The sequence below is a fragment of the Eretmochelys imbricata genome, chromosome 6 (genome assembly GCF_965152235.1).
Source record: "Eretmochelys imbricata isolate rEreImb1 chromosome 6, rEreImb1.hap1, whole genome shotgun sequence".
In the NCBI taxonomy this organism is placed as follows: domain Eukaryota; kingdom Metazoa; phylum Chordata; order Testudines; family Cheloniidae; genus Eretmochelys; species Eretmochelys imbricata.
The window spans coordinates 77,574,421-77,600,852 of record NC_135577.1 but is presented as its reverse complement, the minus strand read 5'-3'; the positions used below and the strand labels follow the sequence as shown (position 1 = coordinate 77,600,852).

At 36.2% G+C, this 26,432-nt stretch overlaps 1 protein-coding gene across 3 annotated transcripts in view; it reads left to right on the top strand.

Moving 5' to 3' along the window:
* The window catches only part of CDIN1 (CDAN1 interacting nuclease 1), a 182,198-nt gene that overhangs the window by 91,140 nt on the left and 64,626 nt on the right, over window positions 1-26,432 (top strand). For all 3 annotated transcript variants that reach the window (XM_077818946.1, XM_077818945.1, XM_077818944.1), the window contains 2 exons: window positions 574-639; window positions 4,156-4,261. In XM_077818946.1, the coding sequence (XP_077675072.1) occupies window positions 574-639; window positions 4,156-4,261 (172 nt within the window). The remainder of the gene's footprint in view (window positions 1-573; window positions 640-4,155; window positions 4,262-26,432) is intronic.

Below are 26,432 nucleotides of genomic sequence, written 5' to 3'. Positions count from 1 at the left end.
GAATTACAAACAGACTTAACTCTTGAAGATAATGTACTTTTAAATGTATGTACTACTGAACTATAAAATTTGGCAAATTCTACATAATGCAAGAGAAATAAAAATCTGTCTTCTCTTTCCTTTTATAGCTTTCCAATTGGAAGATAAAGTTTTGTAATAACTTTAGTCAGTCTTCAATATAAAATAAGAAAGCAACTATAGAATATGTACATTTGTGGCATTAGTAAAAAGCTGTTCAGGTTAATTCTAATGTGAAGAGATTCTTCTTTCGATAAGCAAATATATTTCTTTATTTTGAACAGTTTTTCAGTTACAAAGTACTGTATGACAGCTTGAATTAATGATGTTTATAATGAAGACATAAAAATGCAGAGACGACAAAGAAGCATTTTTATATCCATGCTTCAGGTTTGCTAAGAAGGTTCATTTAATCTGAGACAGCATTGCATACATATGAAAGATATGTATGACTGCATTAGTAATTCTTGCACTCTTATTTAAAAGAAAATTAATTATACTGCTGTCTGGTTAATAGAATAGTGTTATAAACAATAGTATTTGTTCTCTACGCAGCTGAAGAACAGCTTCGTGCAAAGGGTTATGACAAAACACCAGATTTTATTTTAGAAGTGCCAGTAGGTAAGTCCTTAAAGCTTTTTCTATTAGAATTTATTGTGTTTATACTAAAATGTTAACATTACTTAATGATAAGGCAGTAAAAACTAGATTATATTATAAAATATTACTGTAAATATTATAGTATATTATGCATGTTTTACTTTATACATTACAAATATAAAATATTGTTTCTAGGGATTTGCAGTAGTAACTCGATAACTGTAAGAAGTGTTTTTTGGAAAGCGGGGGGCTTAAGTAACATCCCTGTACCTCAAACCTGAACTGACCACCATCTGAGGCTGAGATCAGAACCATTTATAATGGTCTATCCCCAGAAACTCATAGACCCAGTCAAACTCCAAAACATCTTTACGGGTAATGCCTCCCCACCAAAAGGCCATGGAATGGAAGATCCAGCAAATCAGTGAAACCACTCATTTGCCTCATTTTGGCATCCACATTCTCCTCATTGCCCCCACAGATCTCCATGGGTACTTAATAGCCTGACCGAGAAGAATCAGGAAGAAAGAAAATTTTGTGTCAGTGGAGAAAAACTGATAGATAAGTTCTAGCATTCCCATCCTACTGGTGATGAGGATCACATAAGCATCTAGATAGTCAAACACAAGGAATTCTCAGACTTAACAGCTATTCCATGGAAAAAGTAAGAATTTTGTCTTCTCTGTTATGGGGGGTCTACAAACCCCACACTGAGGCAGAGAAAAGGCTGAAACAGTACTGGGCCAGGAAAGCTACACCCCTCAGGCACTGCTGAATATGCTCCTGGGGAAAAGGAGCAGTATAAAAAGAGCTCCAGCCACTCAGGCATGGGGGAGGAGAGAAGCCATTTCTAGCAGGAGCACTTCCCTGAGAAAAGCAGAAAAAGCTCTTACTGAGGAGGTCTTACTGTGAATCTTTCCTCCTCCTCCTCCTTCAAGACATCACCCTAGAGGCAGGGAGAATCATGTTCAGGGGCACCAGAGGGTTGCCTGCATCAGACATGAGACTGGGAGTTTGGCGCAAAGGACTATAACCAAACAGCAGCTATACCCCAAACTGAGAAATTGGATGGGATAGCAAGTGACCCAAGGGAAGGTGAACTAGAGGTGGACCAAGCATAGGCCAGCCCATACTGTCATACTTTCAGGGCCCTGGACCAGACAGAGCAGAGGACCCTAGTCCCCCTATTCATCTTAGAATCCCCTACACCTAGCTCTGGGATGGGCAGAGCCAGGGGTTTACCGACAAGGAAGCTGACCCAGTAGAACCCCATCCAGGGATCCCAGACACATTGGACAAAAAGAGAGACTGTGGCAGCAGGCCCAGACCACTAGGCCTGCTGACCAAACCAGCAACCCCACTATTTCCTCCATAATAGCAGCTGCTGAATCATGAGTCACCACCTTAACCAAGAAGAGTTATTCAACTCAATTTCAGAATCTGGCACCTCCCTTTTCAACTATATGTCAGTGTATTTTTCAGAGAAAATCACGAACTCATGGAAGCACTATATGAGAACTGAGCCATTATCTGTGACTCAGATTTTTGCCCTTCTTGGTGATTCAAGCTTCTAAGACTCTTACTAGCAAACTTGTCAACATCTGCTTCAATGAGGGATATCTATCATCATTTACTCTAAATCATGTAATTACCTCGCCAGTATTTAAGGTATAATCACTCAACACAACATTCTTCTCCACTATGAAATCACTCTTTTATGAGAAAGCATTTTGAAAAGATCCAAAGGGACATCTTCCACTCCACCTAGATATTTTCAATGTTCTGGACTTCTCCCACTCAGTTTTCAAGAACAGAGATGGCGCTGGTGGCACTAATAGATGACCATGGACAAAAGCCATGCATCCATACTCAAACAACTGGACCTCTCCACAGTATTTGATACATTCAACCATGATATTCTGCTGTCCCACCACAGACACTTGGCAGGATTACTCTACGATGGCTTAATTACATGCTGTCAGGCCACACTCATAAAGTTGCAATGAACACCTACTCTTTCACTTCCAAAGCTCTCACCTGTGCAGTTTCATGGATCTGTCATCTCACCAGTCTTGTTGAACCTATTAAGAAGATTGTGAAACAGCACTGACTAAAAATCTAGCAAAAAACAGACAATATCTAGCTATTAATCTCTTTCATATCAAACACAAACATCACCATCTCCCAGCAATCCAGCATCCTGGCTGTGATGAACTGAAGAGCAACTGGCTGCAGTTCAAACATTGGAAGGCTAAAGGAGATGTTGGTTGGGAAAGGCAAGTATTTTGGAAAGCTTACTAGCTCTGGAACATCACCTTTTTGATTGGTTAAAACAGTCCATGGATTTGCTGTCTGTCTGTACGCTTCACTGCCTCTAGGTATCCCAGTAGCTGTGTAGAGTACCTTTTTTACCCCCATCTATGACTGGCAGGAAGACAAATAACTCCCCCTCTTATCAGACTTCGACAAGGCTATGGAAATGCATGTATACTTTGTAACTGTGATTCTCTACTTAGATATAAAAAGGCAAACTTTTTAAAATTCTGTAATTGATGTAGAATACAAGAGCCTGTCTGGCTTTGCAGCACAAACTTCTGAGAGCACATCGCCCCAAGTCAAACTTAATGTTTCATTCCTTAGGCACTACAGTAAGCTAAACACTACAGTGATAGGTGCTATAGAAAACTATACAGATAGAAAGGTCTTCAAAGCCTTCCATGGCAGTGTCCCAGGTTACCCGGAGGGAGACTGGCTCATCTTATATGGGCATAACTTCCCACTGGAAAAATTGGTCAACCTCAGGAGTGAAACCTTGTTTGTGCAGGAGATGGGCCTCTCATGGTGACTGGCGCACAGGTTGGAAGGTTGCTCCTGGAAGACACCATGAACTGCAGTGTCTTCGGAGTAAAACGGAAAAGTCACTTCTTTGACATATCCTTCCTACATAATAGCACAGAACACATCCCCACAAAGGTACAGTGTCTGCTGACTCCAAAGAGAAAAGGGAGAAATATATATGTATGTACGGTTCATAATTTTCAACACTGTGGGGTGAGCTTCTGTTGCTTGTCTGCTCCCTGTCCTACCCCAACCTACAGCACTGAAAAGTTTCTGCTACAGTAGCTCGCCTACGTGCCCCTGCATTCACCAGGTGTTTCCAGCCCCTTTCCTGACACCTAAGATTAGGGAGAGTAAGGGGGAAATGGGTATAGCTGTACTTCTGTCCTCAGTATTTTGGCTCCTTTTTCATTGAGTAACTGTTTGTACTGGCTTAAGTGCATTCGAAGGACTTTTGGAGCACACGGTAATTAAAGTTAAATTGAGAGAATTGTAGGTAAACACTACTATGTGGTTCTTAGATTTTGTTTCAAAAAATATTCATTGCAAATGTTTGAAAGATGGTTTACAAGTATACAACTGTGCCGTAAGTATAAGTCATATCGTAGCTTTGATTAATGTAGAACTTTACAAATCTTTGTTGTCGTCAGATTTTCAGAGCTTGCATTCATTTTATATTAGTAATGCTTTGTCCCCTAGCTGTTGAAGGACATATAATTCACTGGATTGAAAGCAAAGCTTCATTTGGTGATGAATGTAGCCACCAGGCCTATCTGCAAGACCAGTTCTGGAGCTACTGGAATAGGTAGGTTTCCATTATTTTTCTTCATAGATGAGTACTAAGTTAAAAGCTCATAAGAATTTCCGTAGCTGGAAAAAATGGTGGTAATTTTTATTTGTGTGTTTTTCATTAAACCATGTGAGTCAAATGTATTCTGGGAGTCTAACGTATTGCATTTTAGAATCAAAGTTCCTGAATCAAGGTAAAATGCATAAATATCTGTTTCAAATTCTCGTAATGATTGTCATTTAAAATCATCTATGTCTGTCTTAAAGATATAATTACCGTAATAGACATTGTAGTCAACTGTTTTGCGAGAGGAACGAAGCATCTCAATTCCATTTCTCGAAGATAAAGAGGGAAATTTTATCCATAGTATTTGTGAAGACTTTCAATAGTTGTAAGACAGCCAAGACATCAGATTACAGTGTACCCAGTTCCATCTAGATTGTATAACAAGCAGGCTCCCCATGTTAGGAATTAGATTGTCCAGTGACTGTTGTTTATGGCCATTTTTTCCTCTGTATTCATAAGGAAATGGATAACACACTTGGTAGGAAAAGAAGATGGAATAATTAGCTGAATGAGTGTTAGAGAAAAACAATTACTTTATACTTCACAAAATTTTTATATGGAGGGGACAACATGTTAGGATAAAAAGATATTTTCTCTTAAAGAATGTTTAGTAAAAGTAGTTCTTGGTTTTCCTTCACTATTATCCTTACAACAGTCCTCACCATTAGCAGCTCACTGAGTTAAATTCGCCTTTTGCAATAAATCATACCATTGCAGAAAGGAAGTTGCAGTGATTATTTATTTTTGTGCTGTACATGGCATCTGGCCTATCTAGTTTTGGGGTGTAGTAAAACACTTCAGAATAATTTCGACCTTTTGAGTCTGGTGTCACCTGCAGAAGCACCCCTTTATTTAGACCTGTCAATCAACAGATAGTATTTTATTTTTGTTTTATATATATTAACTAGGTACCTGTTCGTTTTGACATAGTAAAAATAGTGAGAACAACATTTCTTATTGTGTTGGAAGTGAAGCACATTTAAGGTTCTGTTGCCAAAATTAGGATGATTGGACTTTTGTAACAATAATACTGCTTTGTTTCAGCTTGAAATTCTGCTAATATTGAAAATTGCTGTAAATATATTTCATTGTGCTATACTTTCAGTTCATCTGAAGAAATCTAGAAGTCCCATTACCCAGTCTGGGGTTGATTATTCTGTAAAGTAAGAATGTAATGCCACCTTGATTAAAGAAACTGGACAGACTCCATTGTTACTTTGTGTAAGGACTGTAACAATCCGTTATATCAACATTAGTAGACACTACTGCAGTATACTAACAAGTACATAGATATCAACAAGAGACCGATTAAATAACAATTAGTAAGTGTATCGTGGATGACTTGCTGCAAGTACATGTAAAGTCAAATATAACAATTTACTTTTTCCATCATTTGCAAGCCTGGATACTGCGTCTCGAGACTCTGTAATACAATTTATGGAGAGTCCCAGGAGAAAACTTGACACTGTTATTAGCTGAAGTAACTTTACTATATGAAGAAGACACTAGCAAAATGTCTTCTTTGACACTGATATTAGAATAATGATAATTCCACATAATGAGAGAAGCATTTCTTCTTCTCTGTTTGAATATGAATAGCAAGTCTTCCCTCCAATGAATTCTTTTCTCCCTTTAATTGTAATCTAAATGTCTTTAGTCCTGTGCTTATATGTAAAAAGAGAACATGAATAAATAAGAACAAATTTCCTGTAAGTATTTTTAAAGTAACACCTACACTTTTGAAATGTAAATTGACATTCGTTTCTAATTAATAAATTAAGCCTGATATTAAAACACCTGTTTACATCTAATAATCATAATGGTAAAATGAAAATAATCTTTGAAGTCCGTTGTGGTGGGTTCAGTCACAGAGACTCCCCTCGAGACTGTTACTTGATGAGCTGGGATACCACTGAGAACAACCCTCCTGCCAGAACAAGCGCCCCGCCACTCCTGTCTTGCTGAGTTAGGCACTCCAGTCAGCTCCAGCACAGACCCAGAGGTTGGACCACGCTTCCGCAGTTCACTGAAACTAAGATTCACTCAGCCCAGGGGCTTCAGTTAATAGGGACTTTCCCAGCACCCAGTGTTCAGCCTTTCTGGGAGCCTGAACCCCAAGTAAACCCGTTTTACTCTGTATAAAGCTTATATAGGGTAAATAGATAAATTGTCCACCTTCTATAAGACTGATAGAGAGATATGCACAGCTGTTTGCTCCCCCAGGTATTAATCACTTACTCTGGGTTTATTAATAAACAAAAGTGATTTTATTAAGTATACAAAGTAGGATTTAAGTGGTTTCAAGTAATAACAGACAGAACAAAGTAAGTCACCAAGCAAAATAAAGCAAAAACACCCAAGTCTAAGCCTAATACATTAAGAAACTGATTACAGGTAATATCTCACCCTCAGAGATGTTCCAATAAGCTTCTTTCATAGACTACAGATCCAGGATCCTTCTTTTACAGATCGAGACTAACATGGCTACCCCTCTGATACTTTCACAGACTAGACTCCTTCCTAGTTTGGGCGCAATCCTTTCCCTTGGTACAGTCCTTCCTAGTTTCAGCAGACATCTCAGGTGGTAAGCAGGGGTTTTCTCATGACTGGCAGCCCCTTTTGTCCTGCTCTACCCCCTTGTATAGCTTTGGCATGAGGTAGAAATCTTTTGTCTCTCTGGGTCCCCTCCCCTCGTTCTAAATGGAAAAGTACCAGATTTAAGATGGATTTCATTATCAGGTGACATGGTCTCATGTCACTGTAAAACCCCTAGTCTCCACTCCCCCTGGGCTGGCCCACACGTTCACAGGAAGGCTTTCAAGTAACTAAGGCAATATACAACTGATTTTTTCTGGAGCACCTTTAATGGCTTCCACTTAATATGTTTACATCATTGATACAAGTTTTAGATCTTATTCTCCTAACTCCAGATATAGAAATAATACATGCAAACAAATAGGATGAACACACTTAGTAGATTACAAACTTTCTAATGACATCATACAAGGGATATTTAGCGTGAAGTATATTCCAGTTATGTCATATTCATAAGCATATTTCCATAAAGCATATGGAGTACAACTTCATACCCCGGAACCAAAAGGTGTGTATGACTGATAAGAAAGGTAGGATTTTAGAGGATTCAGTTCAGATCATATACAATTTAGTGTTTGGTTTTTGTTTCATGGATTAGAAATTGACTATCAGGATTTATCACACAAGAGAAAACTAGGAATTGGAACAATGGAATGATAATCCTTTTTTCTACTAAGTTGTTTGAAAGAGTTTGACATCTGTTCATCCAAAGAATGTTTAAGAAATAATTTTATCGGTTTGGTTGAAGTAAAGGCAAATTATTTTGCGGATATATTGAAAGCATGCATTTTTATAATAGCATCACTAGTCTCCAATAGTATGTGGGCTTAGAAAGTTGTACCAGTGAGTTGAAACCTAGTGGTTTGACAACCAGATTTAGAGGAAAGCTTGGGAGTTGCATTTGTCAAGTAGCTAGGAAAACTGTTCATGCATACCCACTATCCAAAGCTTCATTGGCAGCCCAAACATAAAGAACTGAAAGGTCATTCTTCTTCCTGCAGTATGATGGTTTGTTGACATATTTTGACACACTGGTACAATGCTGAAAGGTTTTGACCTTACTGCAACACTGGGAGACTTAGGGTCAGTTTAGCTATCTGATGCTTGTAGAATTTCACACATGCTAGAATTTGGTTTTTTGTTGGTTTGTTGTTGAATTGTTTTGTTTTGTTGTGTTTTGGGGGCTCCTCTGTCAGAATTAGTAAACCAGTTTTAGAAAATGGACATGAATGATCTTGGAGTTTATGATCACTTTTTACTATTCAACCAAATTATCCTTGTCTAAACAGAAAATAGTGTACATTCAACAATTTACGACTCAAATATTCTTTTTATAAGAGTAATTAATTTAGTTTTCATAAAGTCAGTTGTCTGTTTGCTAATTTAAATAGCAGGAAGTGAAGACAGTCTTATTAGTAGACAAAAAAAAAAAAGCAATTCTAAAATAAAAGGAGAGCCAGTTGTTTAAAATTGTCTGTATACCAGTGAACCAACTTTGTAAAGAAATCAAGATTATCAATATCTGTCCTTTGGATCATACAAAATAATCAATATGTGTATGCAAACATACATATACATTTTATAAAAGGGAAGATCCCACATGTACCTTATTTTCAGCAACGTTATACATATATTCTTGTTGTGGCCATATTGTTTAATGAGATTTACGAAAAGTATCAACACATATTCTGACTAATAATGTAGTTTGTGCAAAGAATTTGTTCAAAACAAGTAGCCCAAAAGAATTTGTTTCAGTCTTTGGGCGATAGTCTGATCCTTAACAAGATGATTTAGAGTGTTGGACATGTGGTTTCAGTGAGAAATATCTACATTTTGTGTTGACAACTACTACAGTTGTATTAATTTCCAGGATCATTTTAGATTGTTTCACTCTGTATCAAAAGTCACTTGTGCATTACCAAAGCAAAGAGGGAACAAATCCACATAACATTTAGATTAAAATTTAAATTTGAATGATAAATGTCAATTAAACATGAATTACAGTGTATTTTTTCATATAAAATGTTTTATACATATATCTCAAATTAGGATTACATTATAAATGGATTAGAATTTATCCTTTGACTGCTGGATTATTGCATTCTCAGCTTTTACAGTAGTATACAGGGTGCTATATATCTTTGTTTGAATTATTTTTCTTTATATTTTTCTCCACTCTTTCAGATATTGTTATGTCACTGGAGACTATCATGTAGTACAGATAGAGCGCTTTCAGCTTCCACATACATTACCGCAAGGCTTCAGCTCCAATTTCCCTGGTATTTCTCATTCAGATTAGACAAGCATCTAATTTTATGTACAATATGAGCTGACAGCATAGATCCTGCTATGTTTGCCAAAGGCCTGGTCACAGACACTCCACTATGTCAAAGAATGTCAATCCTCACAGACCTTACCTTTCAGAACTCCTTGTAATTTTTAATTGACATTTACATCTGACATTTTCAATGTATTTCTTATTGTTGAGTCTTTATCTACCTAGGAATAGCTTTAAAAAAACTTCCGTAAACTATTACATCATATATTTTAATTTAACAAGGTCAGGTTGCTTGCTGAAACTCAAGAATAACCAAATTCCCTTCCCTCACCACCCTCCCACCTCCCATCTCTGTAATTCTGTAAATGCTTCTAATCCATTTGAAGTGACAATTGGGCAGGGGGTTGAGAGTGTGGAAGGAGCGTGAACTTGTAGTATACATGTGCAAAACATAATTGTGTTAATTGTTGGCCACCCTCTGTGTGCAATAAAGATACCATAATCTTCTGAAAAATTGTGTGTACTACTACTACACACATATACATAAACAGCAGAACACTTTTTAAATAAAACAAAGCTTAGAATATGTAGTGTACTTGCAATTTGTATAATGTGGTGTATTTTCTCAAAAACTGAAACTTTCATTTTAGTTTCAAAGATTAAAAACTTAATATATTAATATAAGTATAATTATCCATCTACTAGAACTTAGAATAAGGGAGTACGGTTGATGATAAATGTCAAAGAGCACAAAACTAACAGAAGCATTTTGTCACAAATAATGCTGCTTTTCCTCTAATTAGTTAATTTACATTTTACAAATTAAGGACAAAATTCAGACAGAAAATAATCTAGTAGTGTATCATAGCTTTACTGACCTGTATTTGTAACTGCCAAATTTAAGTTAATTAGAAATGTAGATGCTGTTTGTTTTATCTGTCAAAAAGCTCATCTCACCCAAAAAAAAAAAAAAAAAAAATCTAGACACACTTTTCTTCCGAACATTTATCATCTAAATAATAGTCTTGCCAAGATGGCAGCCTCATAATAAACTCTTTTCAGTGGAGTGATGGGTAATGAAGCTTGCTTGTGAAGGCAGCGAAAAATGTTGTCTAGCCAAATGCGTGAATATGATGGCTAGAGAATCAGTGGACTTTCTCAGTCATCAATCTTTTTAGTAGCCTCTTATACATCTGAATATTTTGATAGATGATCTAATAATTGAGTTATCTATCTTTCTAACTATCAGAGTTGCATAAAAATTATTCTCACATGCTACTGAATATTAAATATATTAGGCTTTCAGTAAATTTTTCAAAAAAAGGGCCAAAAGTTGGAAGAATTGTCTTATAAACACACCTTTATATATTAATGTTAAAATTAGTATATCTGGAGTATAAAACTATTTGTATTAATATAAGAAAAAAATAAAGTCAAAAGCCGATTAGAGACAGAACTCTCTCACAGTAAGTAAAGCAGGTGAAAACAAGAGGCTGAGCGGGTTTGAAAAATTTAAGTGCAGCTTGAGATGTAAAATTAAGTTTGTTTGTTGGTCTGTGCCTGGCTAAAGGACAGCACTCTTATTTAATGTTACACAAATTCCCTGTGCCTTGGAGATTTTTGCTTAGGAGCAGATATAGTGTCAGTATGGACTTCAAATGACCTTTCAGTCTTTTTGAGAGTGGTTCTTCCAGGTTAAAAATGAGGAAACTGAGAAGTATGTATAGAAGATGTGTGCGTTATGGTATACCCTGGGAGGTAATATGGAGTGTGAGGACTTCTGGTTTCTTAAACACAAGAAACTGCCTTCACAGAGCTACAATTATCTATTTTAGGTTGGAGAAGGCAGTTGAGATTTTTGCATTAAGCACATCAGCATCTCTATAACCAGGAATTCCTTTTAAGGTTCCAAGACAAGATTTAAAAAAAAAAAATCTTTAAAAGTTAGGGGGGGAAAGAATTAGATCACTGAAACGTGTTATGATGTGGAAATTGGTCTTTAATGGGTCAGCTGAAGATCATCATTTTAATAATAGCAAAAATGTTAATACTCTCATCACAGCAAAGAAAATCCCTTTTGTTGTGGTGTTAGTTTTATGCAAATATCAGCAATGTGGTTTATGTTGAAGGACACTCGAATGAGCAGTTTAGGCCTTAATTTTCAATAGTTTATAAGATGGACCTTCTTTTAATAAATCCTTCATGATTTCTTTACTGTACTGAATATTAGGGACCAGATATCTAATTGGGTATAGTAGGTTGCTGGTAGAGATCATATCAATCATACCAGATCAGAATTTAAGTATTGTGTTTATTGTAAATCTCATAAACAAAGCTGTGATTACAGTACTGCATAGTCTGTGTGAAAAGATTTGATTCTGCATAAAACCTGCAGTGACTTTTTCCTTTTGTCACTCCAATTCTGAGTTTAAAATCTATAGTACTTTTCATCTAAGTTTCTCAGAACACCACACTGGCAAGATACAGTTGACCTATGTTTCCATGCAACAGAAGGAGATACCTGATTAGTTTTTCTAACTCTCTACCTTAGGTTTTTCTATTGAACCTATAACTATCGTATCTAAATACTTCCTGGTCTTAGGCAAGTCCCTGAGATGCTGACCACTGAAGATAGGAAACTATGTACATGATTCAGCAAGATATTTAAGCATGTTCCCAACTTTAATACTTGGGTATTAACATCATCGTTTAACATTTATATTGTGATGGAATCTGTATGCCACCCAGGTGGGATCCTGTTGGGCTAGACACTGTACAAACATATGTAGTACCTAACAGACATCCCATTGATTTCAGTGTGGTTATGCACATAGTTAGATATGTACTAAGGTACCTTTCTGAATCAGGGTCTATATCTCCCTGAGAGAGTGAGGGGATGGGGCTATAGGTTAATATATTTTATATATGAGTAAAATGGCACACAGAAGTTTAAATGAATTGCTGAGTGTCACCAGACATTGCAAGAGCTAGAAACTGAGCCCTGAATTCTGACTCCCAGTCCCCTTCTCTGACCATCATCATGCCATCTTCAGAAGTTGTATTTGTGCTCAAGTACACATTTATATTTACACTATGTAACCATAAGGAAATGTAAAATTTAGAGCACACACTACGCAAGTGTCACTAAAACCCAGAAATATGTCAATAAAAACAAATTATAATAAGTTAGAATTATTTACATTTTTATGGGTGGAGCATATGTAACTACATAAGAGACTTAAAATTGTTTATCCATAATAAAAATATTTGAATTATTCAAAGCTTCTGTTTTCTTGACTACCCCGGTTTCTTTTGACTTTATGTAAAATCTTAAATAAGCAAAAATTAAAATAACTAACATAGAAATTTCTAAACATATATATACACATACATACCCACATGTGTACACACACACACAGTGTATATATAGGCGAGAGACTGCTGAATTTGAATTAATTTGCAAACTGGATACAATTAACTTAGGCTTGAATAGAGACTGGGAGTGGATGGGTCATTACACAAAGTAAAACTATTGAAGTGAGCTGTAGCTCACAAAAGCTTATGCTCAGATAAATTGGTTAGTCTCTAAGGTGCCACAAGTACTCCTTTTCTTTTTGCGAATACAGACTAACATGGCTGTTACTCTGAAACCTGTCATTATTTCCCCATGTTTATTCCCCCACTCCCCACTGTTCTTTAGACATTCTTGTCAACTGCTGGAAATGGCCCACCTTGATTATCACTACAAAAGCCCCTCCCCCCCCACTCTCCTGCTGGTGATGGCTCACCTTAAGTGATCACTCTGGTTACATTGTGTATGGTAACACCCATTGTTTCATGTTCTCTATGTATATAAATCTCCCCACTGTATTTTCCACTGGATGCATCCGATGAAGTGAGCTGTAGCTCACGAAAGCTTATTCTCAAATAAATTTGTTAGTCTCTAAGGTGCCACAAGTACTCCTTTTCTTTTAGTGTATATATAAACATTTTTAGATTTTCAATATCGTTGTTCTTTTGGACTAGTCTTTTCTTTTTTAAATCAAGAGTAGCAAACATCTGTGTGTTTTGGTTTGTCTTTGATTAGCATGGCCTCATTCATCACTGGTTTTTGATATGAACACCAAGAAGTCATGTCCTCTTGTTTTAAATGATAAATATGACTTTCTCGTGAATATTCACATGCATTCCAGGATTTACATCTGAATTGTCAAAAAGTAACTGCACAGCTTCTGTGATGTGTAACATTATTAGTGAAATAAAGTTTTTAATTTGTCATAGATAGGCCTTAACCACTGACATTACAAGGCTATGTTCGCTATGTTGCTGAAGAAAAGTTGTCCTTTGCCCACTATTTTTCTAAGATTTGTGGTTTGTCAACAAGAGGCAATATGCCGCGGGAGGGTCTCTGCAGATATTCCTATTTGCGTGGTCTGAGCCTGTCTCTTCAGGTTTCATTGTTTAGGTCTGATGTCTAGTTAGTTCTTATCAAAACTAATACCATCTGAAGTACCAGGCTTCCTGTGGTCACACAACCAACATCAAGATTTCTTCAGTCTGACTATTATTATTAAAGACAGTATCTCTTTAAACTTGAGCTTTGTTTCAACGTCTGTATCAATTAAATCTTGTAAATGTATTTCCTTGAAGGTTTCAGTGTGTGTGTGTGTAAGTTATATCTGAATTATATAAAGTACTACGCATTTGTAATTATAAATTATGAAAATACATGTTTTGAGCCTGATGATTTAAGGCATTTAATTCCCTTTTATTTTAGTTCAGAAGGAGTTTAGTGAAAGTTTCCCATGGAAAAGGATGTGCATTCCTATAATAACTGGGTCCATGATGAAAATTAGCTTATAGTTCTAGAGGTTATGATTATAGTCTTGTTTGATTTCTTTATGTTGTGGCTTTTCAAATAGCTAACAGTGTTCATCAATTTAATATAAAATTTCTAATTAGAATTTAAAACCAGGATAAGTAAAAGAAAATTATTCTTCGAACTTTCAATTACTAAAGTGTTGCGTATCTTTATATGGATTTTACTTCTTATGCATATGATTTTTAAATTGCAAACAGTCTGTTATTTAGGTTTGCTGAACATTGCTGAGTACAGCAGAAAGCATGCTTTCATTTATTTGCTTCAGAAGAAAAACTGTTTTGTACCCTTGAAATACAGCCCACTACATTAATTGAGATTTTTGTCCTATTGTGAGTAAGAGTTTTTGAGACACTGAAGCTCTAACCCAACTTGAAGAAGGCAATGATGGCAGTGAGCTTCTGTCCAGAGTTAATCAGCTGCAGAATTTGTAAATTTCATATGTGTCAAAGTTGAAAATGTTAGCACTCTAATAGAAGCTTGAAAAGGTTAGATCTGATAAAAGCCGTCAGCAGTTAAAGAAAGTGATTTATGGGACTGTAATGACACAAAATGCCTCATTTATCACTCATCTATAGATAGGTTAAGGTTTCTGTGTCATACTTTAAAAACTTGACCACTTAGAATTGTCAAAATAGGTACATAATTGCCCATCATACATTTCGGTTTGAATTTCCTTCACTTGAATTTTGATGATTTTATATCCGATTACTGTTGTACTTTTCATATTATTCCTTTTAAAGTCATTCATATTTCATATTTGTTTCAAACTGTATGGTCACTGATCTGTTAGAACTTTTACTAGCTAAAGCTGTTGATCTGAGTACTGTCCAAATCTTGTTGATTTACATTTTCATTTGACCTAACTTATTTTCTTTTCAGTTAACATTTCATTTTCTTTTGTCTTACACTATTAATTCCCATCAGGAGTTTACAGATCTCTAATTCATTCTATATACTTCTCCTTAAAAGTATAGCACAAGATTTAAATGTGACAGTTATTAATATGTTTACAGTTCCAGTAATTTAAGTTATTGTTTAGCTCCACACAAATTAAATTTAATCAAAAACTACCAGTCCTGTTAAATTATCCTAAAAACAAAATATAAAAATGTTAGGAGAAATAATAAATATACTTTTTCTTGACCAGATTAATTGAGCTAGCATTTTTCCTGTACACTTTAAAAAATGAAATTAAAGAAAAAATATTAAATTCCAAATTTGTGGACTGTTTTTTCTGAAAGTGTTTACAGCTTTGTCATAAATAATGATGGTGAGCAAATACAAACAAAGATAAGAATTTATTAGAAAGCCATACAGAAGACTACATTTAGAAAGTGCAGTAGTTATTTGAAAGACAATGCTAATATTGTCCGTTGGATTCAGAAGGACATAATATAAAAGTTAAATTGACACGTGTATAAAAAATTAAGAAAAAAAGTTATCTATCTCTTTCAAGTATAAAATCAAGCAGGAATAAAAGGACAGTCCAAACTGAATAACTTATTCATTTATTTTATAGAACAAAAAAATAAACTTACATTTTTGTCATCTTCGACAATTTATGACCCCAGTTGTACAGTATTCTGTTTGTTCAGCGATGACCTTCCAGGTTCGATCTAAAAAGAAGTCAGAAGCATTTGTCATGTCTGCTCGATCTTGTCCAGAGGTACCTATTGTAATTGTAAAGGACTAATAAGGTTGTTCATAATACAACATGCTGACAACTTTTTAAAAATTATTTTTCTTATTCTCGTCTGTCTTAAGAAAAAACATAACTTAGTACAACATATCTTTTAACATTTGACTGAGACAACAACATAAAGAACTTCTGCCACAGAAACTAGATTTACATGTAAGGGATATGCTGTATGACCAACTAATCTCAAATTCATATAGAATATTCCCTAAAGCATTTCTGTAACTAAGATATACTTTATACTTTACATCTTGTATATAATTGCTATATAGAAATGTTTTGACCATATACATGCTGAATTCCTTTCATAATGTGAAAGAAACTTCTTAATAACATGTTTGTGTCAAAAAGGGTGCAGTACATTAATATAAGAATTCTTCAGTTTAGAAAAACTGCAGTTTCACAAATTTCTGTTTGTTTTATCTGTTATAACATTTTATAAAGCATATGTCTGTTGCTGTAAATGTATAATGGCAAATATTTATTATAATACATTTACCAGATTTGTTGTAATTACCATATGGTAATTCCTTCCATCCACATGTTGTCCTCCTCACACCTCTCCCTCCATTTTTTTTTATAGTGCAAAAAAACCCTATTAAAAACTAAAATATTCTTGACAAATGTGTGTTTGATATAAATGTTTACCTTCCTTGTAGGATAGCTAACAATGTGGTAGTATTGTCAAATTACCATAGATCATTTAAATATCTTAAGACAGTTAAACAAAACCTTTTCAGTCCATCCGTTCTGTAAATTTATTATGTGATTTCAAGCGGGTTTTTTTTGTTCTGTTTTTTATATTTACCATTGAGACAAATTTATGTTGTATGTATTTGTGGTTGCTAAACTCAAAATTGTCTCAGTTCATGATTTTTTACAGTGTACTCTCTTAACTGCTATAAAGAAATGTATTTAAATGCCTTAATTACAGGGCAAGAAGAAGAGAAAGCACAAGTCTCTTAGCATATGATCTTTCAATTGTTCACTAACGGATAAAGAGAGCATTCAAGCGTGGTTTAGATAACTGTCAGCAATAATAAAATGCAAGGTAGTTTGTAGAGCCTTTAAAGACCTTTTAGAGAAATAGATTTAATTAAAAAGTAAAATAGACTTTTTGTTTCAAAGAAATTTAAAGTGTTTTAAAATTTCATAATGTTAATACATTACCGAGGATGAGGAAAAGTATGTGATTTGAAACTATTGAGTCACATAACAATGAATCATACATTTAATTCTCTGTAGCTTTTAATTTAAAAGCTAGATGTAATACATTAGAGTACATTTTTGTGTTTAAAGAATTAGAATTATTTGACTTTTTCTGTAATTTTGAAAAAAATCTGCTGCCCCATTATGTTTATCATCTCAAAAATTAGGTGAACAGTTAATTTGGTAATATAATGGTGTCTTACTACAATTAAACGCAAAAATGATCAGCATAATTTAATAGACATTTTGTTCACAGCAATGAAAGTGTGTGGGAGTGTACACACTAGATGCATTTATTAACCAGAGGTATCTAGATAGGATATTATGTATTTATATATGAATATATTCCAAGTATTAACCTTTTCCCTCTTGAATGAAATACCTTATGTTTACCAATAATATTTTCACTTATGTCAAAAAAGGTGAAAGCTCATGTTTTTCTTTTATATTAGTCAAAAAGTTTAATTAGTTCTGTGTCTGAGAGCTGCACTGAACTAGATTGCTTTTAGCAAACTAGATGCCAGATAACCTGACTATATGATAAGTAGTTGTTTGTAAGTAACTCTGACTTGTTCTCCTTTTAGAGCGAGGATCCCCTGCTCAGTCTTATCCTTTCCTATGAAGATTTTTGTAAATTCAGTTTGCTCGCACCCTACTGCACAGACATCATTTACATTGACCAGTTGTTTTGTCATAGCATCAAATGATTCTACGTGCAAGTTTTCTGTCTTTGAGTGGACTTTCTCTTACAGATAAAACAACTTCATAGAAGTGCATTTTCAATAAATGACTACACTTTGTTGAGAAACTCTTCTTTTTGCCAGTTTTATAGTTGTAAGTGCTGGCTCAGGAACAATCCAAAATGTATTAATAACAAACAAAATTACTTTAAAATAACATTGGAGGTCTTGCTAAATTCTCTTAGAAATTAAGTTGGGATTCTTAATTCATAGCATTTTTCACTGTATCAGAGTGGCAGACCATGTCAATAGAAGAATATTTACTATTCCGGAAACTGTTGGTACTTACGTTGTCTTTAATTTTTAATATTCAAGAGCCCTGTGTTTCTCTTCAGCACAAGAACTTGCGGGGCAGGGGAATGCTGTCTGAAAAAAATGCTTTTCTTTGATGGTGATAAAATTTATCACATGCTGCCCTGAAGTGAATGGCATTGGCAGAACTGTGGCAGGGGCAGATGGCACAACCTCTGTTCCAAACATTAGGCGGTGACCTATGGGACAAGATAAACAACATCCTGCTGAACGTTGTTGCTCTGTCTGTAGCCTACCATTCTCCTCACTACTGTGCATTCAAAGGCTGGTTGGGCATGGCAACTCTCTCACTTTTCTAAGAAGTCATAGAGCTTAAGGCCAGAAAGGACCACCAGATCATCCACTCTTGTATATCACAGGTCATCAACACCATCCAGCACCCATACACTAAACCCAATAGCCAAAATTAGACCAAAGCTTTACAGCCAAGAGGAAACTAGACTGTTACATGCCATCAGCAGAGAATAGGAGGGCCCAAAGTGCACTGGTGAAATGCTTAAGTGAGATATACCCTGATAATGTACAGAGTACAAGTAGCATAAATCTTAACCCTTTTGCTGCATACGGTATGCAGATTTCAGAGGAGAATGTCGCCCATAGTACCATTGCCAGACTATGCCTCTCTTCACATCCTCTTCACTCCTGCAGAGTTTAGCAACTAACTGCCCCTCTGTGCTATGCCATTGTGAGAGAAACTGCTTCTCTTTTCCTCCATGCTGCCTCTCTCCTCTGTTTCCACGGGATTGCCATGGTTTTATTCCCCTTTGTAGGACCCGTAGCACTCAAGTCGAAGTCTTGAGAGGGGTGTGTGTGTAGACGTACACACAATGGTCTTTATTTCCTCCTTAAACTGTTTTGTAGTTTGATTTATGCTGTTAGCGTTGCTGTGAAACACCCAAGAGATGACCATTGTTTTTCAGTGGTAATTTTTATATGTGCACAGATGTGTATCGGGATGAAAACTGGCTACAATAAAATATATAAATCTAAATTGACATTATTCTAACAAATGTTTAATTTCCTCCCCCTACCCTCGTTGTTTATGGATGAAGGTTTATAAGCATGTTACTCACCAGCCAGTGCACCCCCAGTGGATGGGCTCTCCTCCTTTAATGTTTCCTACTGACAGCTGAGCCAAAACTGTGGTGGTCAGTTTCTTCTCGTGACTCCTGGTGGTTCACATATAGTCCCACCCCTTCTGGGGCGAACCAGTAATCCAACTAACAATGATCAGTCAACATCCCTTTCGTCCAAGTCCACATACATTCATCCTTATCCCTGGTATCAGGGGGGCTTTGATAGTCCTTACCTTACCCCTTGTCAGAAGAGAGAGGTCTGCTCCATTTTCCTCAGTGGGTTGGAAGGGGAGCCCAGGCCGTCCCACTCTGATGGGTTTCAGTCCAGAGACTTTTGAATCGACAATCAAGGCCTGACTACACAGATTGCTACCTCCTTGAACCACTTCTTACCTTACCTGGTCTCGGGCCTTTGCCTCAGCCTCTCTCTTTTATGTCATCCCCGCTTTCTTTAAGCATCAAGGCTCACTGCCGAGCTTCTTAGCAGCCGGTTCTGCTGCAGGAGAGTTTTTCCTATTCTGGCAGGACAATCCCTGACTCAGCCAGGAGTCTTCCTGATTCTTACAGGCCCGTCCACCAGCATGCAGAATCCTGGACAGATTCATTTTTTGCCACTTTGCTTCCCAACTGCCTTAGACTCCGTATTGCAGGCCTATTGTCCTTCAGGGAGGCTCTGTTTGCTAGCAGTCCAACTCGTCTTCCACATTCCAGCCAAGCATCTCTCACTTAGTGAGAGCCAAAGATAAGCTCTCATTGCCCTTTGAGCTCCTTTTTCCAGGCTCGACACCCACTGCAGGTGCAGCAGGGAAAGGCTGATTGTGCCCAGAGGCTCTCACTAAGCCCTTCAGGCATTTTAAAAATGCATTCTCACACTTGTACTCTGCAGCTGCTCCAAAGAAGTCTTCACAGTTATGTTGAACTCATACTAAAAATAATAAACCTTCATATCACAGATTCAGAGTATAAAATGCTTGTGTTAGGTGTCCTTAATGTACATACTAATTTGTACTCTTTTAACTTTTGGTAAATGAGCCAAAGATTGTGATAGGCACATATTGCATAAAACCTAAATTAAATAATTTCACACAACAGACTGGATCCAATCCTGTCTCATTGACATAAATAGTAGTGTAATATAAATTAGGCCCTGTTCATGCAATAACTTGCACACATCTTTCATTTGATAGAAGTACATACATAAATCTTTGAATGATCCGGGCCTTATACTGTAATTTTTGGGGGGCATTTGTATGGTGTCTAGCACAATGGAGCCTTGATCCTGGTTAGGCCTGTAGGTGCAAATAATAATCAGAGCAGGAGTAAGCCCAATATAATGGTTTTGAGACACTTCTTTGTGTTCTATGGATCATTAATTCTTGGCAACAATGTTTCAGTACACAGAGTAGACATTGGACAAGTTAGCTTATTGTGCATATATTACATTGTTAGAAATCAGAAGATAGATGTTCAAGTCCTAGTTCTACCACTGATCTCTTATGTGATGTTCAGTACATTCCTTAATGTTTCTGTGCTTTAAGTTCCCTATTTGTAAAATTCAAATAACACTACCCTACTGTACAAAGTATTATGAGGCTTGTAAAGCACTTTTAAAAACCTGGACGGAAGATGAACAGTCTATTTTTGTACAATAATTTTTTGTTATAAAAATCCAACTTCCTGCAGTAAAAACTTCAGTTTAAGTTTAAATCTTCTCAAAACTCTCATAATCTTACCACCAATATATACATCGTTTTTGGAGGAACTGGGGAAACATGCAGTAGGAGAGCAAGCTACACTTTGGCATAAAATATTAGGAAAGAACCATCTAGCTGCTTCCATTTTTTGGCAGGTCTCAGAAAAATAAGACCCCAAATTGAAGATATTTCTGATCAATTTCCAAGGGACTAGTAAAGAGGGGATGGTTTGCACACTGACCCTTCCCCATCTCTGTCCTCTCTGCCAGTTTGGCACATGTGCCAAGGCCTCCACAGAGTCTAGAGAAAGGGATGGTGACTTGAAGGTATCTGAGGCCTTATACCATGTGTGGAGAGTCCCCTTCATGTGCGGTTCTAAAGGGGATAATCTGAGTCAATAGTACATATTGTGTATTAGGGTTGCAAAATACCAAGCATGCGAGAAAAGATCTTTTTGAAAGTAGCTCTTATCAGTGTCATCTAGCACTTGTCAAACTTTTTCATTTTTTAATACTCTTTGTGAAGTTCATGTGCCGTTTCAAGAATGAGAATAAGGGAAGATCAGGAGACAACATAAGATGAATCCAAATGCCAGCTATATGGAAAGGAGACTCATCCTGCCACAGACAGTTGACATATATACACAATGAGGCTGTAATCCCTCTCCCAAAGTTAAATGGACAACTATCAAAGAGCATGCTGGAAAAGATCCCTTATAAAAGGCTGAAACCGAAGAGGAAGTTTACTAGGAAACAGAATATCAAAGAGAGTGCAGCTCTGTTTAATATGAAAGTAAGATTCTAATTTCTAAACTTTTGGAGAGCCAGAGTTTGGGGTATAAGATAGCAAGTTTTGACTATGAAAGTCTCAAGATATTTTGTGCATTTGGGGATAGTTATATCCCATTTGTAGTGTTTTATTATGACATTACTTTAATACAATAAAAATCCAAGCCAGTTTAAAAATGGGTGCCTAAAATTTGGCTCCCAAATCTATACTTTAGGCACCTATGTAAGTAGCCTAATTTTCAAAAGTGCAGAGCATCTAGCAGCTTTTGAATGAGCTGATGTCAGTCGCTATCTCTGCTTGAGGTGTTACTCTACATCTTTATTCCTTTAACGTGAACTAATCAGAAGCCAAATTCTTCTCTTCCTTCCCACTTTTGTAACTGGTGGTCAAATTAAACTAGTTTTGGGATTAGGATCAGTTCCCAGGTATGATCTCATATTTTAAATGTTATCCCAGATCAAATTTATATGTTACAAACCCCTGAAATGTGGAGTTTAAAATGAAAATGCTGCTACGTTATCACATTCTTGGACAGTGTTAGGGTATGAGTAAAACAGATGCAGCATGGCATGTTTAGCAGTCAGTGTAAATGGTTTTTTATATCTTTACCATAAAGGCCTCTCCCTCTCTTTGATATGATGTACAATGGCAAAAATGCATAACCTGAAATTACTAAAAAAATTAAACCTTTTTAGGGGAATGTGTTTATTTCTTAAATTACAGCTAGAACAAAAAGTTATAGGCAACATGGGATATTAAATGTTTTAGTTATATAGAATTACACCACCCTGCCTCAGTCTCTTCAATGACCTAAAGGAATTTACACACACACCATTCCTTTAAGTAGCTTCCACTCTGTTTTTGAGTATTAATTAGCTAGTCAGATTTTATTAGAGCACATCTAGTTTTATATAATTAACATTGTAGCAATAGCTAGATAGATAGATAGATATGAAATGCAGAATTTTCACGTTTTCCAAATGTTGGGGGGGATTGAAAATCAAGAGACCTAGAAATCAAATCTGCTACCTGAAAACATTAAACATGAGATTTTTCTTCCATCCCTATTGATTGCATGTTCTAGCAAGCAGATAATATGTATGTTTTTTGTCTTATGCGTTTTGAAGCGTAACATTGCCTAATTATAGTAATGGATAATTAATGAATCAACATAACAGTTTGGCTGATGTACACCTGCAAGTAAAACATCGCAGATATCAGCTGCGTTGCGAGAAAACTGGTTAAAGTTATTTAATTTTCAAATTGCATAAACATTAACAAATGCAGTGATAGTTTTTTAATGTAATATCATGTTCTGTGTTGTAAACTGAATTGTTCTTGTAACCAGCATGGGACAAGTGTAGTATAAATATTGGAAAAGATTACCCTGAATTTGTTTGTTCTTTAATGTCACAATTTACTTGTGACTTACAGAAGCTCAAAAATACTTCCAATCCATAACCCTGTGCTATATGGTGCAAATATTGCATTCTAAAGAAAGTAGCAAACTAAGAGAAAACTTTAACACTCATACAGTTGTGCATCCTTTGTTACAAGTTGTTTTCTTGCTCTTAACACTTGTTTGTCATAACACATTTGTTCACAAAGAATATATAAATATCATGGACTCTTTTATAATACATCCTTACCAGGTATTGACTATTTTTCATTCCAGAGCTTTGCTGCTTGTTGTGGTCCTTTGGACATGTGCCAGGGAAAGATGATGAAGGGAGTTAGATAGCCATATGTTTTAATAAATGAAGTCTACTACTGCAGGATAAAAAAAGGTTTGATTTGGGTGGGGAGGGGGGCAGGGTCCTGTGCATCATTTTAGTGATCTACCTTTTGGAAGAGGTTGGCAAATTGAGCCTTGGGGCAAGGGAGAGACCAGGAGTGAATGATTAGAATAGAATTTTAACTGTCCATAGTTTCTTATTAGAAAAATGGTCAATCCTTGCTAACCATTATTTTAAAATCAACGAATAAATAGCTTACACAGTAGTAAAGTTAGGAAGCAATAACTGGAGGAAAGTACGAATAAATAGCTTACACAGTAGTAAAGTTAGGAAGCAATAACTGGAGGAAAGTACAAAAAGCATTTACTTGATCCATTTGATCTGGAATTTTGGGAAGATTTGTAAAGAGTACACAAAATGTAGACTTGCAAAGTTGGCAGTAACTGCCGACAGATCCTAATATGTTAAAGGTTGTAATCTTTTGAAAGAAGTTGGTTGGCTTTCCTGTTGGCCCTCCTATCAACTTTAACCTCCAACCTTCTCCAGCATGTATCACTACAAATAAAACTGCTGAGGTTTGACAAGAGGATATAAAGTCACTAGGCCATCGAACAGAGATCTCTGCATGATTTTCTTCAACCTTAAACTTAAATGAATACTGCTCTAAGTCAGGCTTTTTAATAGGAAGTCATAAACACTCACCCATATCACTTTAGTTTTAATAATTACTGTTTTAACAGAATAAAGGAGAAATATACATAGTAAATCATGTTTGACAACTGCTATTTAGTGGTTTTGTTACTGGTTGTCTTTGACCATTACAGATTTCTGTTATTCATTTTAATGTATACTATTTCATGCTAGCTGCATATGATATTGATATAAACATGGCATTTTGTATACAGGTTATAAATGAATTTTTAGCTTGTGATTAAGACAAACCAGATGACAAAAATAAACTATATGTTTGCATTTACTCTACTGACTTCATGAGATTATAATAAACTTTAGTCACCTGTTATGATGATTGGCTTTTATTTTCCTTAACATTTTAATGCAACTTTAAAGGACACCCTTTAACAGTGCATCAGCTATTCAGACTATTTTGCTAAAAAATTTTCCATATGAATCCTCTGCTAACAGCTGCCAACAGAATTTTTCATTTTGCCTTAGGTGAATGGTCTTTCTCTTGCAAAATCCCTGCTCCTGTTACAGCTGGCCTCTGAACCTTGGCTACAACAGCTTGAAATTCTATTACTTTTCCATTTTAGCCACAACCTTTTTTAGAAATTAGATACTGCATAACCTACTAAAGTTGTTGTCATCACTAATTTTCTCCATGGTCACATAGTAATTCTCTATACTCCCCTATGTCCACTCTCCTGGCAACAGTCTGTCTCTTTCTTCTAGGTTTGTATTTTCACCTTTCTTTCCTGCTACCCCTTACACTTGGGATAGATCTTTGTCTGGCAAGCAACCTCCTCTTCTCTCCAGTCCCTCCCCAAATCCTATTTCTTGTGTGAACCTTTCATATAGTGATCTCCTTGACTACGCTTTTGTCCTGTGCATAAACTTTGTCTGAGTTAGATGGTAAGCTCTTAGGGCGGGACCAGGGATCAAATTGGGGGGGAAGGAGAAGTTGTGATACTCTTCCAAGCTCTACTCACATAGTAAACGCTACTCATATGAGTCATTCAAATGAGACTCCACTCACAATAGATTGTGCAGATGTTCAAAATATAATCATGTATGCTTTGATTTCCATTGGATTCCTTAAACTTGGATTCCTTCAGTAGAGTTTGCATATGCCCAAGGGTTCTGTTACACTCCTTGGGCTTGCCTTCCCCTTGGAAGGGGGAAAAATAAGTGGTGGTACCTCCCAAATGCCACCCCCTTGTGGTACCAAAATGCAAGGACACCCACAGTAAATTGTGAGTGACTTGTGGTCCTCCCTCTCCTTACTTTTATGAGGAATTAAACCATTTTGGTATTTAAATTATCATCACTGGGCATCTGAGCTAACACCTCCCTCAGATAAATGGAGCAGTTCACATCCCTCAAAGTTAATACTATTCCAGCTATTGTGCTCTGAAGATTCACGTAGACATTTCTGCATCAGTTTCATTTGATTCACATTTTTTGCGTTTTCTTCAAAACTGTAACTATTAGAGGTTTAACATAAGAACATAAGAATGGCCATACTGGGTCAGACCAAAGGTCCATGCAGCCCAGTATCCTGTCTACCAACAGTGGCCAATGCTAGGTGCCCCAGAGGGAGTGAACCTAACAGGTGATGAACTAGTGATCTCTTGCCATCTATCTCCACCCTATAACAAAGAGAGGCTAGGGACACCATTCCTTACCCATCCTGGCTAATAGCCATTAATGGACTTAACCTCCATGAATTTATCCAGTTCTCTTTTAAACCCTGTTATAGTCCTAGCCTTCACAACCTTCTCAGGAAAGGAGTTCCACAGGCTGACTGTGCGCTAAGTGAAGAAGAACTTCCTTTTATTTGTTTTAAACCTGCAACCCATTAATTTCACTTGGTGGCCCCTAATTCTTATATTATGGGAACAAGTAAATAACTTTTCCTTATTTACTTTGTCCACTCCACTCATGATTTTATATACCTCTATCATATCGCTCCCTTAGTCTCCACTTTTCCAGGCTGAAAAGTCCTAGGCTCTTTAATCTCTCCTCATATGGGAACTGTTCCAAATCCCTAATCATTTTAGTTGCCCTTTTCTGAACTTTTTCTAATGCCAGTATATCTTTTTTGAGATGAGAGGACGACATCTGTACTCAGTATTCCAGATGTGGGCTTACCATGGATTTATATAAGGGCAATAAGATATTCTCCGTCTTATTCTCTGTCCCTTTTTTAATGATTCCTAACATCCCATTTGCTTTTTTGATGGCCGCTGCACACTGTGTGGATGTCTTCAGAGAACTATCCACGATGACTCCAAGATCTTTCTCCTGATTAGATGTAGCTAAATTAGCCCCCATCATATTGTATGTATAGTTGGGGTTATTTTTTCCAATGTGCATTACTTTACATTTATCCACATTAAATTTCATTTGCCATTTTGTTGCCCAGTCACTTAGTT